General features: G+C 40.0%; 1 protein-coding gene across 2 annotated transcripts in view; it reads left to right on the top strand.

Annotated features, from left to right (window-relative positions):
• Positions 1-18952, top strand: part of ptprub (protein tyrosine phosphatase receptor type Ub) — a 155095-nt gene that overhangs the window by 38507 nt on the left and 97636 nt on the right. For both annotated transcript variants that reach the window (XM_083989894.1, XM_083989893.1), the window contains exon 2: positions 11115-11246. In XM_083989894.1, the coding sequence (XP_083846020.1) occupies positions 11115-11246 (132 nt within the window). The remainder of the gene's footprint in view (positions 1-11114; positions 11247-18952) is intronic.

The following is an 18952-nucleotide window of genomic DNA, read 5'->3' as shown; positions in this document are numbered from 1 at the left end:
GAGACAGCAATTGGCTGCCTTTGTGTTAGTGGAATTGACAGGCAGCAGAGCGGTGAAGCTGCTACAGGGTATGTGGTTTAGCCGACTTGATAGACACCATTTTTTATTTATTTATTTATTTATTTATTTTTCCCTTTCCCAGAGAGCCAGGCCGCTAGAGGCAGTTTGATTAGGATGCACAGTCAAATGGAGTTTGCTCAGCTTGTCTGGGGTTGCATGCAAGTGGCTGAGGTCAGTTGGGGTGTGAAATAAGAGCCTGTAGTTTATGTTTGCGTGGGAAATGCCTGTTTATGAGAAATAATTGGAGATATTAAAATTCAGACATCTTCCTCGTGACCTATAAACTAACCTTTAACTAATCTCTTTGCTTGTGCGTCGGTGATCTTGTAGCACAAGAAGAAATCATATAAAGGACGACCCATTTGTGAACCAGGAAGCGGTTTTCAAACAGTCTCGCTTAGTGAGTCAAATATTTACTTTAGCTGCTCAGTTGTTACGGCAACATACAGGAAGTGTTAACAGATTGTCAAGTCGGCGTAGTTTACCTTTTCAAATGTGCATGTTTCCACTGTAACCCCTTGTCCTGAGGACCTGGCACTTGTGAGGAAGGTGTTCACAATTAAATGTCTGTTATGTTTGACACGTTATAATCACCTCTTAAGCATATGACATAATGCTAAGAGGGATTATGAATATTAATTTTTGTTATTATTGTCTTTTATTGATTGACTTGACCATCTGCCTGTGTGAATGTCTCTCTCCTGTCAATTTTTTTTTCTAAGAGTGCATGGCTGTGTATTTGTGCATAAATACAAGAAGTCCATTGGAACTTGCCTCTGGGCATGTGTGTGTGTACGCTTGGGTGTGTTGTGTGCATGGGTGTGTGTGTGCATCAATGGGAGGCGTGGATACATAATATTATTATGCAGCAGATCTGTCAGTCCTCTTGTTTTATTTCATCACAAAGTTGAAAACCCATAAAATAGGGGCGCTGTGTGGAGCAGTGGGTTAAGCAGGCGCCCCATATGCAGAGGCCAAAGTCCTCACTGCAGTCGGCCCGGGTTCGAATCCCGCATCAGGCGGCCTTTTACTGCATGTCATTACCCCTCTCTCTGCCTCCCCTTTCCTGTCTCTCTCAACTATACTATCAAATAAAGGGAAAAAATACCCCAAAATGAAGACATCAATTATTCAGTCAGTAGTGAGTTGTACCATAGTCTGATATGTATCTTCTTTATTATTGTTGCTACAAGTCTCACATCACATCATGTTTTCATTTCAGCGCTGATGGAGTATTCTGGACCATTTTGCCAATCATAATTCCAGTATTCACATTGCTAATGTGGTAGACCTTCTACACACATACATCATAAACATATAGCTACATTGTATGGCATTCATGGCATGGACTCAAGTTGGGAGATAATGTTGGCATCATGTGCTGTTCATGTGAAAACAGTCCATTTTCAAGATCTCTGAGATGAAAGAGGAAGAAAAAATAGGAGCAATCTTTGTAGATGAATTTAACAACGTTGGAGGTAACAGTTATTGAATTGAGGTGACCTCATAGTCTCTATCATACAGTATGCATTAACTATGAGAAGTGGAGTTACTTGTGTATTTCATTAATGTTTAAAGGTCCAGTGTGTAATATGGGGGTAAACCTGTGATATCTATTGTTCAGATTCTAGTTTGCAGCGCTCACTCACTCACACTCACCCCTCCCATCGGCAAAGTGACTGTGGCCTCCGAGGACAAAAAAACGTGTTTACCGCGACTGGGAGTATTTCATGGAGTGATGAGGTGAAAATCTAAACCATTTTACGATATGTCTGCTGTTTCCTACTCCTTCTTCTTTCCTTCCGCATTCTTTTTCGTTGGTTTATTTCATAGATACACATAGATGCCGCCTCTGACGCTGCTGTCCATTGGAACGATACGTCACCGCTGCCGCCATCTTGAGCCGGGGGAAGCCCGTGTCTACTTACTGCATCAGGCAGAGGTCTATCAATCATTAAAATCACCATAACTCACTGAATATTCAACCCATTTTCAAGCCGTTTGGTTTATTATAAATGTCAGACATATATTTATGATTCAAAAAAAAAAAATAATAATATATATATATATATATATATATATATATATATATATATATATATATATATATATATATATATATATATATATATATATATATATATATAATATACTATAATTTTTTTGAATATATTAAACATACACTTACATACTCAGACACACACCCACATGCATACATACACTGACATTTGTTCTACAAGGGTCTGACCGGACTGACTGCTTGTCAGATGTAATGTCTATGGCCAGAAACCCCAACCCAAGATGGCGGCCGTGTTGACGTGCCTGACAAGCCAGAATGCGGCATCTATGTGTATATACTGTATCTATGGGTTTATTTATGCACGCAAAACTTCTGAAACATGCACTCTCTGGCTGGCTGGATTTTCCGTTCGGGCTGCCGTACAAACATGGCGGTGCAAGATGGCGACACTCTCTAAAGCAAGACCCTTGCTATATGTATATATAAAAGAAGAATTATAAGGCTATGAAAACCAAACAAATGTATATGTATGTGTATTGATTATACACCAATAATATATTCAGATTTTAAATAAACCTTGCCAATTATTACACACTGAACCTTTAAATGATTATGCAAAATGTCAGAAAAACAGCAGTCACAGCCTCCCACAGCTCCTTACATAACTTGTGTTGTATTCAAGAGAGGAAATATGAAAATATTTCATCATTAATTATATTTTCTTGTATAAATAATCAGAAATAATGAAAAATGACAATCAGAGTTTCGCAAAGCAAATTCTTTCAGTATAATCTAACCAGCAATGCAGAAGATAAAAAGAAAATTGCATTCAACCTACAGTATAGTACTCTAAAATGAGCTCAATGTTTTAGAACGTGTGGAGACTATGATTAATGAAGAGGCAGCTGAATACATTTCTATCAAGTGACTGATCAATTAATGACCCCAAGGCAGTAAGTTATCATGTTTTGGAGGCTAAGACCACTGAATGTTTGGCATTGACTTTAACATTTCATCAGTTGGCTGAATAGTTGTCAGTTATTACCAAATAATCAGTGACTATTCAACCCTGTGCAGAATGTAATTTTAGCCAAAGCGACGTTTTAAATCTCATGTTCAAAATATTTAATAAGAGGCCCTCTGTTGTTCTTGTGTCTCAGGCTCTTATTGTTTAAAAGAGACATGTGTCTTATACTTCATCACTATGTCAAGGACTGTCTTCACTATGTCGTCCAGACATACTGTGGTTATTGTTCCCTTGTTTTAAACGTACATTTGCAAATTAATTCCTTAACAAAGTCTCTCCACATCTATGTCTCTCAAATCTAAAGGCGCATTCATCAAGCTGGAGCCTAAAATGAAACAGATGTTGTTGAAGAGTTACTCACTAGACGAGAGATTTTTTTTTCTGCTAATTACATTGATTTGTTGTATGGGCCCTTTCACATGCTCCACATGTTATTTCATTTTCTGTGGAGGTGAAGAGAAATGCAAAGTGTAGATGCACGGGAAAGCATTTCAGCCCGAGACGCCAGCTCAAAATAGACCAACATCTTGAAGGAAGAAGAAGAAGAAGAAAAAAACTATAATTAAAACTAACTCCTTATCAGCAGTGTGAATTGAGATTCCTCCTACCCTCTACCCTAAACCCACAGGAACTGGGAACTGGAATAATTGTTGTTTTTCTTTTTTCTCAGAGAAAGAGAAACAGGAGACAACAAGCTCAGATTGCTTTTGTCTTGGTGACCTTGTTTTTTTCCACCATGTTACCCTCAGAATAGCTCTGAAAAAAAAAATATATATTTTTGACTCTTATTGGTCTGACAACTGAAATACTTCTATCGTCAACCCACCATAGAGAATGAAATACTGTACCACTTTTTTAAAGTAAAGGCAAAATTAATTTCAAGATGAATTGGAGCTGACTGGTGTCTGAGGATTCAGCGTGAACACAACCGTAGGAAGCCCTTTTGTCATTGTTCACCCTCAGAAGATGAAAAGGGAAAATGTTCTTGAACTGTGTAGCTTCCCTTCACCGAACTGACGGGATGGTATGAAAATTATTATCTGGGGAGCAAAGGGAGGTCGGAAAAGGGAAAGGGTTCGGATTTTTTTAATCATCTCACAGTAAAGATTTTATTTTATTAAAAATGTGAAAAGAATACATGACATCTATATGTATGTATGAGTGTGCATATTTGCATAGTATCCTTATAAAAATGTTATTATCTACCTCACAACCACAGGCTGATAGAATTAATCTGTTTTTACACACAGCATTATTTTTCATTGGCCTGCGGCAGCTGTTACATTCAGTTTACTTTACATGTGAACGGTGTAGTTACATGTGTTAAATGTCATATCAAGTGACATGACAGCTCTAGGTGTAAAAGGAAAGAGTGGCTGGTTGTCATGTTGTCCCTAATTACAGAGTCTGGTAATTACACTGACATTGTTTGATTTTGGTGCCGTTTGAAAAATTATTTTTCCATTAAGTTTAATTGGAGTGTACAGCATTGGAGGCTGGTCGATTTTCCACTAGTGGAAAAACTAAACCTCTATATTACTTAATCTAGTTTGCCATTTAGGACCTTAAAGGGAGGGTGTTGCATTTGTCTGAGTAAAAGGAGAGACCAAAGACGATATTAATAATGCAGGGAAATTTCAGACCCCCATCTCCACCCCAATAATTTTCATACACTCCCTTATTTTCTTCAGCATATTTCAGTGTAGTCTACCCTGAAGCTCTGCACTTCTGCTGTACCTGTTCACCATCTCCAATCCTTTCTTCTCTCAATCTGTTTCCTGGCCCTCTGTGTGTGACCGGGCCCATCCAGGCACCGGGGTTGAGTTATTAATGCCCGGGGAGGCAGAGAGATGATTTCATTGCGTATTCAGCTGTGGGGATGGATGGCTTTCAGAGGCAGCCAGGGGAGTGCTGGGGAGGAGAGCCTCTGTAGAGAATAAATATACCTGTCTCCTGCTGATGCATCGGGCCACACTCGCTGCAATGCAAATCAAGCACTCTCCTCCTCCTAACTGCCTCCGGTATTACTCACCTATTCCCACCTGGATCCCCACCAGCTAGACACTCAGTCACCCCCAGACTCAGATGAGGCTTTTCTGCATGGTGTGAAAGAGCTCTCAGGTACGGGCTGCCTTCCCAACAGGGTTCGGTTCCCGTTTGTTGCCGATGATATGACAAGCATCCGAGCCTTATCATCGCACTGCGTTTCCCAGGTTACCTCACAGGTTCTTGTGTTCATTACCCATCCTGACTGCCAGATAATTAAGGGCAAAGGCTTGGAGTTGACATTAAAGCAAAGGTTGTGAATGGTTTCTCAGAGCCCGCACATCAACCATAACTGTTTTTGTTATAAATTAGAGGCTAGGTTTTAAGTCTTTTGGTTTGTATCTTGAAATTGGCTCCGTTTTCAGTCGGTTTTGATCAGTCTCAGATCTGGAGGATTTTTTTTCTTTTATTTTCAAGGCCACGCGAGTACCCAGCTGTGTGTGTTCATCACTCAAGCTCTTGTACTTTGTCAGATTTTTTTTACCCTCTGAGACTTGATGTGGACTCCTCATATTCAATGCTGAGCACCCACTGGTAGCCAGAGATTTGAGGAATTTCAAGGAAATGAAGACAAAAGGTAGCTGCAGTCGTTTTCATCAAACCTGCATTTGTAAGCTTGACGTTTTCAGAAACACTTACTCAACTCTGTTGCCATGTACTGTAGAAGTTAACTGTATTAAAGTTTATTCAAATAAATGATGAAAAACCATATACCCAACACCACTAAGGTGCAGCAGCAGCGCAGCAGCAGCAGCAGGGTGGGTAAAGAGCAAGCCCAGCAGCTAGAGCAGGTGCTTACTGATCAGCTGATCGGAGTGGAGTTGACAGAGAACAGAAATAAAACACAAAATATGACTCAATAACATCACCACACGCTATTGCTGTATTCAAACATACCTACAGTACCACGAAGGACAGGTTACTACAGTCATGTATATACTTTCTTCACTGGAGATTATGGGACCATCCGTGTTTACATATTTACCACTGCATAGGGTTAGTTTACTGTCATATTCTGCATCTGTCTCTTCTTTCGATATGTGGTTTCATTGCCCCATTAAGCTGCTGTAATTCCCAGAGTGTCCATACTGTTCCTCCTCCAAATTACATCACTTGAGCTAATGTACATCAGCGCTCTCACATATACTTCTTTACTGCCCCTTTGAGAAGCTAATATGACAATTAGATACTCAAACAAGTACAATTTACAATATGTACAAGTACCGATCTGTGCTGTTAAGTTTAGTGTTTGGGATCAAAGGATTGTTTACTGTATTGAAGGATGGGTCATCTCTTGATTTAAAATATTAGATAATAAAAAAAATGTGCATTTTAGGATTGCACTTTGATGGCTGTGTCCACTCTTCATTTAGATGGTCTTGACTTCATGTTAAAGCAAAAACACATTAATTGTGGGGCTCAGCTGCTTCTTTGATGTCAACTTCTCCCTGTTTTGTTGTGTTTGATTTATTCAAGTGAAAAGTTGTTGCCGCACTACCACCTTAAAGGAGCTTAGGCCAGCTTCCTTACGCTTAAAGCATATGCAAATAAAGGGGATAAACAGAGACTGTGACACTATTCACTGCATAACTGACACTCTAATTAGATAGCAAGGCAGGGGATTAAACAAGTAAACAGACGAGGAGATACCAAACCTAATGTGAAGTGCTACATGTGACGCCAACAGCAGATATGAGCAGAGAGAATCATAGTGTTGACTAACTGAACACATAAAGCAAAGCAACGTTTTTACGTACCCCCACGAATGTGGCAGCAAATTGGAGTGTCTGGTAAACAAGTTGCCACATGTTTTTTAACGTCCTTATGAAATCAAAGAGGAGCTACTGCATCCACCCTCTGACAGGGCATGGCTGATCACTGCCACTGTGTAAATCTGAAGTTACTTTGGTCAGAGAGGTTAAGTATTTATTTATTCTCAGGGTGAGAGTGTTGGCGCTCTCGAGATCAAGTTTAGACTCATAGTAAATACTGAGATTAATGCTAAACAAAGTGACACCGCACTCTTCTTCATCATCGTCACCATCTCCACTTTGTTTGCTCGTGTATTCCTCCTAACGGCAGAGCGCTGCACTGCATGCAGGACATGGCAGCAGCCGGTGGATTTGGCACTACAGAGCCATTTGAACATGTTTTCTGTTGGTATTGCAACCTTGAAACGTGAGCTCCCAGGCTTGTCTGTGGAGAAAAAAATAAGATTAATCTGTGCTACCATTTTGCTCCAGAGAAGTGACACTACATGCTCTTTCTTTAGACCCACTTTTACACTGGTGCTGAAGATCAGCACACATTGTGATTAAAACAGAAAGCCTTAGCAGTCTGACAAGTATTTTAATGATACAGGCTGGTTTGTATTGATTTGTCCTGTTTCATCATCTGCAGTAATTACTATATATCTAGTAAAAATGAAACTTGTTATCAAATGAGCATTGAAAGTTATATTTTAATTGGGGATGATTCATCTCAGCTGACAGCAGCATGAACAACAGAGCAAATTGTGAAACGTGCCTTAACCCGAGCCACAAAATCCTGGCAATGTCTTGACTTTGCACTGGCCAATGCGCTAAATTATGCTGTAATTATTCAGGTAAAAAATAGCCACTGACACCCCCACACTCCAACAGGAGCTGAGGGGGGAGTGTGTTTGTCATGATAGATGAGCCGGACGTCTCCTGGTGCGTTCTGAGGAGATGACATTCCCGGGCAGCGTCAGATCCTGGCTTCCTTCTTCTGCATGATGAGACTTTTATACAGGGAGGAGTCTGTAAGCTTCATTTACCGAAGCAGCAGGGAATAATATAGTGCCAGCCTTTGGATGTGTCAGGTCCCATATCTCCGGCTGTTCTATTAGAAATAGACCCCAGTGCGGGACAATTAACCCCTGCCCTCAGCAGCAGATCTGTGCAGTAACAGCCCAGCACGGGGCAATAAATCAAACCTAGAGGGAGAAGCCCACTCTGCCTCCCCTGCTGTTTGGCTGCGACTATCACCCAATGGACTGAGTTTCCACGATGTTAGATGTACTCTGATCTTATACCGTATAATCACTGTTAGGTGCAAGAGTGATGTAATAGGTTAGCCGTGGGCAAGGCCACTCTGAGTATGTTTGTGGCGCAGTGAATGCACCATCTGAAGCAAGTTCAACACTTTGGACCAACTGTAACCTTTTAATCCAAACAGCAGGAACAACTTTTCTTTGATATTAAAGAATAGACTTCTCTTGAACTTTGCTGTTGTAGACTGAAGTGCCCTTGTAATATCCAGAAAAGGAAACAATACTGAAAGTTGGCATGGAAACTTGGGTTACTTGTCTGGGTTAGTTGTTATTACATGCTGGTGGCGTGGCTGCAAAGACATCAATAAGTCAATCCAGTACTTTTTAGAGGAATGACTTTGACCAATTGCATTTTTTCTGTCTTTTTCATTTTCTTCTTTCTTCAGATATCTTAATGACAACAAGACAACTTGTCATGACTATTATATCTGTGCAGATGTTTAAGTTCCCCCCAGTATGAATTCTGATAACATTTCACATAAAGCCTTTATCACAATATGTAGAATTGTTGTTAATCAGTGTTTGTAAAGCTGATTTCATTTCCTCATCTTCACTTTGTTTCTCTTTCTCAATTGGTTAATTAGCTAGAATTAACATGCTTACATGCCAAGCTAAGATATTGACCATATATACTGTATATATAGATATAGATATGGTTGACAAAGGGCAAAGGATGGATGACAGGAAATAAAAGGAGAAAGAGAAAGGAAATGACTCCCAGTAAAGATGCCCAGTCAGATGTAAACTGGGAATGTTGAGGTTGACAGTCAGCACCTTAAACCTTTAGTTTGGAAACTTGGTACACTATTTTATTTTCAGAAAATTCAGCTACTTGTTTTAAGACACTAGAATAACCCACACACTGTTCCTGCTTAGTACAATGATTTATTGATCACCCTAACATTTCAGTCTCTTCAGACCTTCATCAGCAGTATTTTCATATTCTGACAGCAAGAGCAGCGCGTGGTATATTCTTTTCTTCAAGGCATAGTGATACTTGCCAAAGCACCTGCACCCAAGAAAAATGAATGTATGAGTACTGTATCTTCGTCGATGAAAGCTATTTTTCAAAAAATATATGTTTCTCATGTTTCTGAAATGGAGGTCTTTTTTGAAAGAAATTATTGTTTTGGTAGGGTACCAAAACTGAGATACTGCATTGGCATGAATATAAAAACATTTCAAACACTAGGTCAACCACATGAAAGAATCATTCATTTGTCCTCCATTTCATTTGGCCTGTAACAGAATAATTGCAATAACCTTTAGTAACTGCAAGCTGTGGATATCTGATACATTGCTAGTAAAAATGAGAATTACAATTCCTCACTATAGTAAAGCTGCCTGCATTTTTGTCTGCAGCCTGTCACATTGAGACCATTGGTTTAATGGGAGATTAGCACACAGAACGAATGGCAATAAAGCTATAGACCACAGGGGTCACCTTCAGGATCTGCTCACGGTTATTTCCGTCATTAGCATGTCGTGTCTCGTGCTGTCCCGCTCCAATTATGACTGACACAGGATCTAGTCTTATGAGTCGGTTGTTCAAACTGCCCACTGTTACAGTGTAATTCTCACGTCGATGGACTAATGTGAAATATGGCAACAGATGCAGAGAGCAATGACTGAAGCACATTATTCAGGACCCAAGGGCCATTAAAGCCATAGCTATTAAATATAATTTGAAAAAATTAGCTTTTTGGCACATGGAATAGCAGGTTGTGAGGTATTATGATAATCACTAGATTCCCCAGGGTGCCCGCTCTCTCCAAATGTTATTACTATTTGTATGTGCCTTTGTGAATGGGCTTTGGAATATGTAGTCTTGTTTGTGGATGTTTTATAGGAGGGGTAATTCTCCTCAGATACAGGGGCAATTACTGCCTTTGTGCTAGTCTGAGGTAATTATTTGTTGTTTGATTTGTTTTTTGTTGGTTTGAGAGAATTCATGCACGTGTGAACACATGTGATTTTGTGTTCTTTTTCTTTTTTTTCCAACGCACATGCCCCTGTGTGCGACACAAGATAATGAAATGGTGTTCAGCCTGCATTCAACCAGTCAAATCTGACACAAATAAAAGCTGCATATGTGTGTAATTCAATTTGTTAATATTCTTCTAATGTGTTTTATATACACAAGGCAATGGTTGATGCAGACAGTTTGTGAAATTTTAGTGCAAGAATTCATGCTTAACATTCACGTTAAAGCATCTTTGCAAGTGAGAGTGAAATACTTGTCTCAGAGGAGAGGACCATACAGTAAGTTACCACCAATTTCTGCTCTTGGGTTATGATATTTACCCATAACACTAAGGTCATTACAATAACCCTTGTGCAGTTCATAAGAGCAGCGGTGCAAAGCTGACTTGTGTAGGCATGTTCACATCAATAGCAAACACAGGTCAGTGCTTTGGCCTTAAAGGGTTGAGAGGCGGTTACTTTGGCTGCACTGTTCATTTCATTGCGGCTGACTGCTAGGATTGGTTTGGGGTTAAAGTGCATATTAAATGTCAGGAAGAAGAGGTTGTTGTCGTGTTTTCTCACATTTTCCATGATAGGAAGAGAGTCAGAAGAAAAAGTAAAGCCCACATGAACTTGTAATATACAGAAATCAGCACAACGGACTAAGGCTTTGGTATATTAAAGAAAGAGAAAGATAACTGATTTATGATTTATGTCCCCAGTCAATCAATTTGTGTACAAAAAATCAACATGCTCTGGTTCCAGCCTGTGAAAAGGAAGTCTCTTGAGTTTTGGACTGGTGCTTAGAGGACATTTTAAATTTAAATTTTTACATCTGTTTTCTTAAAATTGCTCACTATTACCATAAATGTTGTGTCCTTTAGTGATGGCCAGTGTTTTAATGTTTTCCTTTCTATTTCCAGCTGCTGGCTGCACGTTCGAAGAGGATTCAGACCCCAATCTGTGTGACTTCACCCAGGGGGAGGAGGATGACTTTGACTGGCTGTTGTTTCGGACGTACAGTTCACCGTATGCCAGCTCTGACCTCCTGCGGGGTGAGTGGTCCTCTCTCCTACGGTGCCATGGCTTGTACTTGATTGCCTTTCAGACTGCAGCCATTTTGTGTTGTGAGACGTCCGTCGGCATGCAGATTTTTGATTACATAGAGCAGACCAGGAGTCTGGCTTGCTGCAAATCCTACACTAAAACACATCAAGCAAGAATTATGTGCCCTATTTTTTTGGCCATATCAGCATTACATGTGTGCTTCCGTTTCTTTGTAAATTATCCTGAAGCCTGAGGCAAGAAATTGTATCAGTGAAATCGACATATCAAAAAAGTGTGACTGTGTAAATCAGCCCTCATAGATGTCCAGCGTCCATTATGCATTAGCTTTAATGAACCACTCACCCCAGTTTTGTCTGCTTCCCACTAACCCCAAGGATAATTTTATGTTAACCAGCCTCACAGGACTAATGGAAACCAGCATTTTCCTGCCATCATCCCCTCTACTTGTGGTTGCCAGAGGGAGATGGCATGCATAGTTTATAAGGCGCTCCTCCATCTCTGCATTAACAAATACCTACAGGGATCTGACAAAGAGAGGAGTGCTGTTTCAGCTTCTCAGCAGAAATATCAGTGGCAGCAGTGGGCTCTCTGCTCTGCTACTTCTACAGTGGAAACTTGCAATATGCTCAAGGCGCTGACCTCCCTTTACCCAATCAATCAATCCATCAATCAATCTGTGATATTGTTGTGACAATTCAACCAGTGCATGACAAAAACATGCATTTAATTGTTCATTGTACATGAGAGGGAGAGAGTGAGAGCTTGCATGTTCAATAGCTGTGGCAGTTTCAAAAGCTTCAAAGAAAGAACTGACAGCATTTGATAGCAGAAGAGACAGTTCAGTGGTGGATATAAAGACGGATAAGCTGAGAGGAACAGATGTAAAAATGACAAGATAGGACATAGTCAGATACTGTAGATCAGTTAAAAAGAAATGATTATAAGCCACGGGGAATACTCCTTTTTGAACAGTTTGACTCTTTCAAAAAATGTTCATAACTTTGCTGCAGGAGCAAGTGCTGTTATTTTTAAAAACTTATTCATACCACCTAAAATTCCTACAGTACTTGTCTTCGGGCATCTATCTAAACAGAATTCAAAACTTTGTAAATCTGATATTTAATCCTATACATCACTTAATTCACCTCCTTGTCATCAGCATTCAAGTGAGAGTCTGCATGTAGCCACCAGCCAATTCATGGCAGGCGATGAGATAATTAAAACTTTTCCCTTTCGGTTTAATTAAAACTTAGTGCCATGGCATTTACAGCGATCCAGGGCTTACAGTGAAACAGACTAGTTCAGGTAGAGTGAGGCAGGTACTGTAATGTGCTCATGACGAGACGGCATGAGAGGCTCTGAGCATCAGCTCACAATCGATCCGTTCTGAGAACCAGGAGACAGAGAATTCAGTTTAATTTATTATCCACCCATCCTTCAGGCCCACACTGTGTTACTCATGTTCTTTGTGTGATTGGTGTCATTGTATAGTGACAGGAGTGTTCCTTTCTTGAGTACACCATGACATTTTTTACTGTTATTTAAGGTGGATAACCTTACTGCAGATGCTGGTACAAAATTTTTTTTTCTTTTTTCCCCCTCTCTCCTTCTCCCTGACTTAATCCCCCTGTGTTGACTTCTAACCATGTATCACATTGGGCAGCCATGGTGGGGGGATAACAAGAGTTTATACGATAAGGCTATTTACATTGGACCAGTATTAACTTTGTGGGGCTGAGAAATTGGTGTCGAGGGAAGATTAGTAAACACAGCTGAGATAGCAGCAGCTTGTGGCTCCCAGGAGAAATTAGAGACTACCGTTCCCATGAAAGAGAAAATCGTCTTTGAAAAAAGAATGATAAAATGCGTTGAGATCTTAATAAGAATGGCCCATTTTTATCACATTCTCCTTTATTTTGAATTAGATTGGAGACGTCTGGTTTGCTATTGATCATCTTCAGTCCTCTTGCTGTTTTAATGAACACGTTGGGCTTGCAGGATGATGACCTTGCGATGAAGAATGGCTCTGCATGTCAAGTGTCCCTTGTTTTCTGAGAGGCAGATTCATTAGTTTCAAAAGTTATGAGTCTGCTGCAAAGGCCTGTATAGTGTATCGAGCTCAGTTTAAGGGGATAATACATTAAACATGGTTAAGAAACAAGTAAAGGCAATGTTTCGATGTTTTAGGTGTTTTTTATTGATATCGCTGACCGGTAAACCATGTGGGAGGCTGGATGCCCAGATATTTACAGTGAAAGTAGAATTAATCTCCTCCATATAATTTTTCTCTCTTCTCTTTTTTCATGTCACCTCAGTTGGGTGTTACAACCTGTCACCAGTTTCAAATTAAAAGCTCTCTGCTGTGTTTTGTAATTTCAAATTCATGACATTGCAGCAGCGCTAATGATTTTGCAGCGGTGGGCTGGGAAACACAGAAACTGAAGTTTGGCTAAGTGGCTGCGCTAAAAAAATAAATTGGCTCATATCATTCCAAACCCCCCTGAATATCACGCCCTGATAATCTATCTGAGGATGGGTTTGTCGTTTAAATTGGATATTTGAGACAGAAAGTTCCCATGCAGTTCCACCTTCTGTTCTGCTAGAGGTGTTTGTTCTTGTTCAAGTGTCACTGAGAACAAAATCCTCACTCAGTTTTCCACCTCAGCAACCATTCAAACAGGGTCTCATGGATGTTCAGAAATTGGGGCTTTAGTTTCCAGCTGAGTCATACAGAAATTCTCTGACAGGACTAGAATAGAGTTGAAATATGCAACTGCTTCTATTTTCTTATATGTGTTGCATGCTAATTTGGCAATTCTCTCTCCCTGTCTTCTTTTGTTAATGTCTGCTGTGGTGTCCGGTGGCACACATACAGTGAAGGTAACTTTTAAAAATAGGTCCTGCAGCAGACAAGATCTAGCTCCATCCATGTATCTGTACGTCACACTGCAAAAATTGACGGTCTGGTTTATTAGCTACCAGCACAATAGATCCCTACATAAATACCCTTGGGACAGTCTGAATGGACTCCTTTGGATGGGACCTCGGGTCTAAGAAAGGCTAAGAGTTACATGAAGCATGGTTTTAAGCATTGTCATGAGGTCAGAGCCTGGTCAATCGGCACATACTGTGGCAGCAGGCTCAATGTAATGACCTTAACAGAGCTAATTCATACAATAAAACACAGAGACAATCCTCCATCTGTATCTCCAGCATCCTCTACCAGTCAGCTATGGAGGACGATGTCATATCTTGTGGCCTTAACGATCTATCACCTCTCACCCCTGTCTGGCCTCAGCCGCACACCATAGAGCTGCACATTAGTGTGTGTGTGTGTGTGTGACTGTGTGTGTGTGTGTGTGTGTGTGTGTGTGTGTGTGTGTGTGTGTGTGTGTGTGTGTGTGTGTGTGTGTGTGCATGTCATTGACGGTGACCTGAGATTCATCTGCGTCGGTGAAAGGATGAAGCAGAGCGAGGAGACAGATGCATCTGCTGTATAGGAGAGCTGTTGTTATCTGTGCTGACCAGCCATCCTTACTGGTTTAATACTCTATTACACTGCCCTCTTCCACCTTTACCTTCTGGCAAATGGCATTTACCATATATACAGTCCACATCATCTCATTTAAAAGGTTTCCATTTATTCTGAAATTCAGAATTGAATGAGTTTTTCTGTTGTAACTCACAAACTTTCTGGAGAGATAACGCACTGTGTAGCTCATAATTTTGCAGTTTGACTGAAGGAAATCCTTCTCTAGTGTATTTAGAGTCTGTTTTCTAACATAATTGCACTCAGTTAGTTAGTCAAACAATGTATCATAATTCAGTCTGTCTATAGGTCATATTTTAATTGTCGGACCACTGCATATTATTGGAAAAAGATCCGGTTGGTATTTGTATTCACCAATATTGCAGTTTTGGTTGATTGTGTGGATTCAAGCAATATCCTGCAGATGTTCAGCAAATGTCCCAAAACAACATGTTTGAGTACCAAAGCTGTCTCGTGAACTAAGAAATCATATGTCAACAAAAGAGATGAATGTTTCTATCCAAATTTAGCCTCATAAAATTGAGTTTAATATGATGCAGGTTGACAGTTCTGTTCTGCATCTACTAAGCTAATGTTAACGTTAGCGACACTGACATTAAAAGCAGCTTTACCCTGAAACCTGAAGGTATCAGTTTAGGGGTTTTAATTTGTGTCTAAAATAATATAATCAAATGAAAAGTTTAAAGTAACAAAGAGAATTTTATAGGTCTTTTCGACAGCTGTCTGTTCTTTTGTTCTTTACACCCATAGAGATAGCTGCTAGCTAACGCCATAGGTCGACCAAAATGAACAGACAGAACACATTATTAACAATATTCGCACGCCACAACTCGCTGACATTATAAGCAATGAAATCAACAGCTACAGCTACTTCCTTAAAATTTTGACTTCCTGCTGTGGTTTAAGGCCCTGGTAGATAATAAGTGAGAATTCAAATTGTCTTGCACTTGATTTTGAAATTGCAAAGGCCAGTTTCTATATTAAAGTGATTACAGTAATTATTCAACCCTACCTTTCTGTTTCACTGATGTACCTAGTTTTCAGACAGCTTGAGCTGCCTTCACCTTTTCACACTCGTTGATTTGTGAGAGTATTTTTCTCTTAATTTTTGGGGGTTAAAAAAAAAAGACAGAGAACCTGAAAATATGAGCAGAATCAGCAGATATATGGGACTTGAAGTTATGTTTGAGCAAATCTTCATAAAAAGTCAAGCAATGGCGTAAGCGGTGCGTTACGGGCAAGCTTGGCTTCAAGGCTAAAAATGCGAGATGATGAATGGAATTAGAGATCAGATAAAGTGGCCTGTTGTTTATTTCTGAGAAACATCGTCTTGCTAGAGAGCTATATTTATCATTTAGCTTGGGCTACAGAGGACAATTGTTCCCTTGAAGAGAGTTGTGTCTGGCCATGCGCTGTTGAAGAGTATGAAGGGTTTTGTTCCAGCCAAACGTTCCACCATCTGATTTCACTAATTAACAAACCTTCAGTCAGAGAGGGAGGAACTAATTAGTGAAGTCAGCAGCTGTAATATTTGATGGGAATAGAAAACCTGCAGAGTTTTCCGTGGCCGAGGACTGGACACCACTGGCTCACAGGGGATAATGGCTTACGACTCATTACCTCAAGGCAAAGAAACTCATATTTATTGATCACCAATGTAGGCTACTCCATACTCCATACAATCTCAGTGTAAAGGATCAAGACTGACCGTTACTCCTCAAAAGCATTTCAAGTATAACAAATTAATTGCATTTATTCAGGGAAGTGGCCCGTATTCAACTAGGTAAAGAGGAATCATTGTGCCAAATGTGGAATTTTGCAGGAATATACTGCAACTAATTCTTTTGTTCTCTGTTTTCAGACACAAACACAAACACACTCAGACACTCAGTTGATAGGTAGGTATGGTAATGTAGCTCCCTTTTGGCTCTAGTTTGTGTCTAATTAAGTGCTAATTAAGAGGGACAGGTAGAGGGCTTTTAATGTTAGGTTGCTGCTTTAACAATATAATTGCGGCTCAGGAGCCAAACAGACTTAACTCAGGTGAGATGAAGTGGCAGGTCACTTGAAGCATAATGGTTTAGCTCAGGAAAAACCATGTGGGTGACACCTGCATTGAGGCCAGAGCATCTTTGTGGTATAAATCAGAAATTTTGGATTTGGCTCATAGGTAATTGGTCCTTTGCAAGCATTTGGCGTCTAGAGATTTAATGTAGCTCCCATGTTGTTTATTTTGCTCTTTAAAGGGACATTGTGTAGGAATTACTCCCATCTAGCAGTGCCGTTGTTTATTGCAACCAACTCACAACAGCCGCTGCACGTAACATGATGAACAAGCGTCCGTCGGCACGAGGCAAAACGATACACACGCCACTAAACGTAAAAGATGGCAGCACAACATGGCAGCCTGCACTGAGCTTACCTGCTCTATGTATATATGAATGTCAAATTCAAAGCTTACCAGAACACAACAGTTTGTTGACGGGGGTAATTACTAATTAATGAAACTTTTGAACGAAATAATCAATTTTTGTCAATAGACAACAAGAGAAGTTACACAATGTCCCTTTAACCTGTTTCAGCACAATGTGATGTGGAATCAATAGTGAACCAGGGTGAGCTGGTGGGTTATAGCTTTAGCATATAGTGTAGCTTTTCTCTTTTCTCTTGTTTTCTGTTTCGGAAAAACTTTGCATCCCCAAAAATAAATAGAACATTTTATTTCATATGAACAATTCAACCTTGATGAACACTTTGGATATAATGGAATGAAGCCAGTGCATCTGAAGGGTAGTGGCTATCTGCGGCTGTACTCACACAAAGTGTTGCTTTGAGCTAAATGCTAAGATGCTCAATGCATAATGCAAGCAGATGTGGCACTGAGCCTTGCTGAACGAGTGGCTATAAGCATGTTGATCAACTTAAACAGGAACAAGTTGTCTGATACAATGTTCACAACACATACATGCATAAAGATGCACAATAAAGACACAGGCTCCATTTAGATGTAACAGGAGATCCAGTCACTATAAGGCAAGTTCACTTCTGATCCGTCACCCCAACAGACTATTAAATAAATAAGTCTTTTTAAAAGCTTCTAGTGTACTGTATGTAGAGCTGTATTGATTTCGAAGTGAACGCTCATACAGTAGCTCAGAGTTTAGGTCACATGGATGCTTGCAAAACTGTCCAGGATTTTACATCACTTGATCCAGCTGAGGCCCTGTGTTCTTAGTAAGCAGTTGAGTATTGAGAGTTGAGTATTCTTTGTGAAATGTGAACACTTGAATTAACTGAAGAGACAATTCCTCCCCTGCCCGCTGGCTTTGAACATGTTCTTTAAATATTTGAAGTTTTCTTTCTTCTTCTGATATCCTCCTTTTTTCTGCTAATCACACATTCTCTCTTTGGTGATCTGGCGCTTTGAATAAGCTTTGTATGTGTGCCTGATGTGGATAGTTTTAGTATGTGCATTTGGATACGTCCCAGCCTCTGTGCACTCCTCCACTCCTCTGTGCCCACACTTTGCTCCAGCTCTCTCTGAATGTTCACAGATCACAGACTTGAAGGCCTTGGCACGCTGTTTGAAACCAGAACAGAAGTTTTCCTTAAAATTCTCTTTGTATAAAGACACACATTTAGCTTTCTCAATACACATGAATTAGCAACGGGGAGAGCAAAATGTGCTGAAAAAGTAAAAGTTCTGAATCCAGACAATTCTGGGCTGTGTCAGGTTTAATAGAGTGAGAAACGTCTCAGATCTTTTGGGGCTGCTTGAACACAGGCAGGTAAGATGTCAGAAAAAGATGTATGCAGATTTTCCACTTTGATAACATCATTAATTAAAAGCTCATTTTCACTTAAAGCAAAAGAGAGGCAAAAAAAACATGGAAAAACTTTAAACCAAAAACATTCTTCTCCAAAACTTCAACAGTCCTTGAACATCTGGTACTTTCCTCTCTGTGTTGATGCAATTCAGTCTGTGGTAGGAGAATAACACTGGAGTAACTCTGTGGCCACGAAATCGATATTACTGCTGGTTTTGCTCAAAGGGAATAATTTGAAATAAAGGGCATAGCAGTGTAATCGAGTATTGGGCTGATTTTGGTTGTTACTGGGAATTTATTGTTGCTGTAGTATCAT

The sequence above is a fragment of the Trachurus trachurus genome, assembly GCF_905171665.1.
Source record: "Trachurus trachurus genome assembly, chromosome: 16".
Lineage (NCBI taxonomy): Eukaryota > Metazoa > Chordata > Actinopteri > Carangiformes > Carangidae > Trachurus > Trachurus trachurus.
The sequence above is the reverse complement of the archived record's forward strand: the minus strand, read 5'-3'. Positions and strand labels throughout refer to the sequence as shown.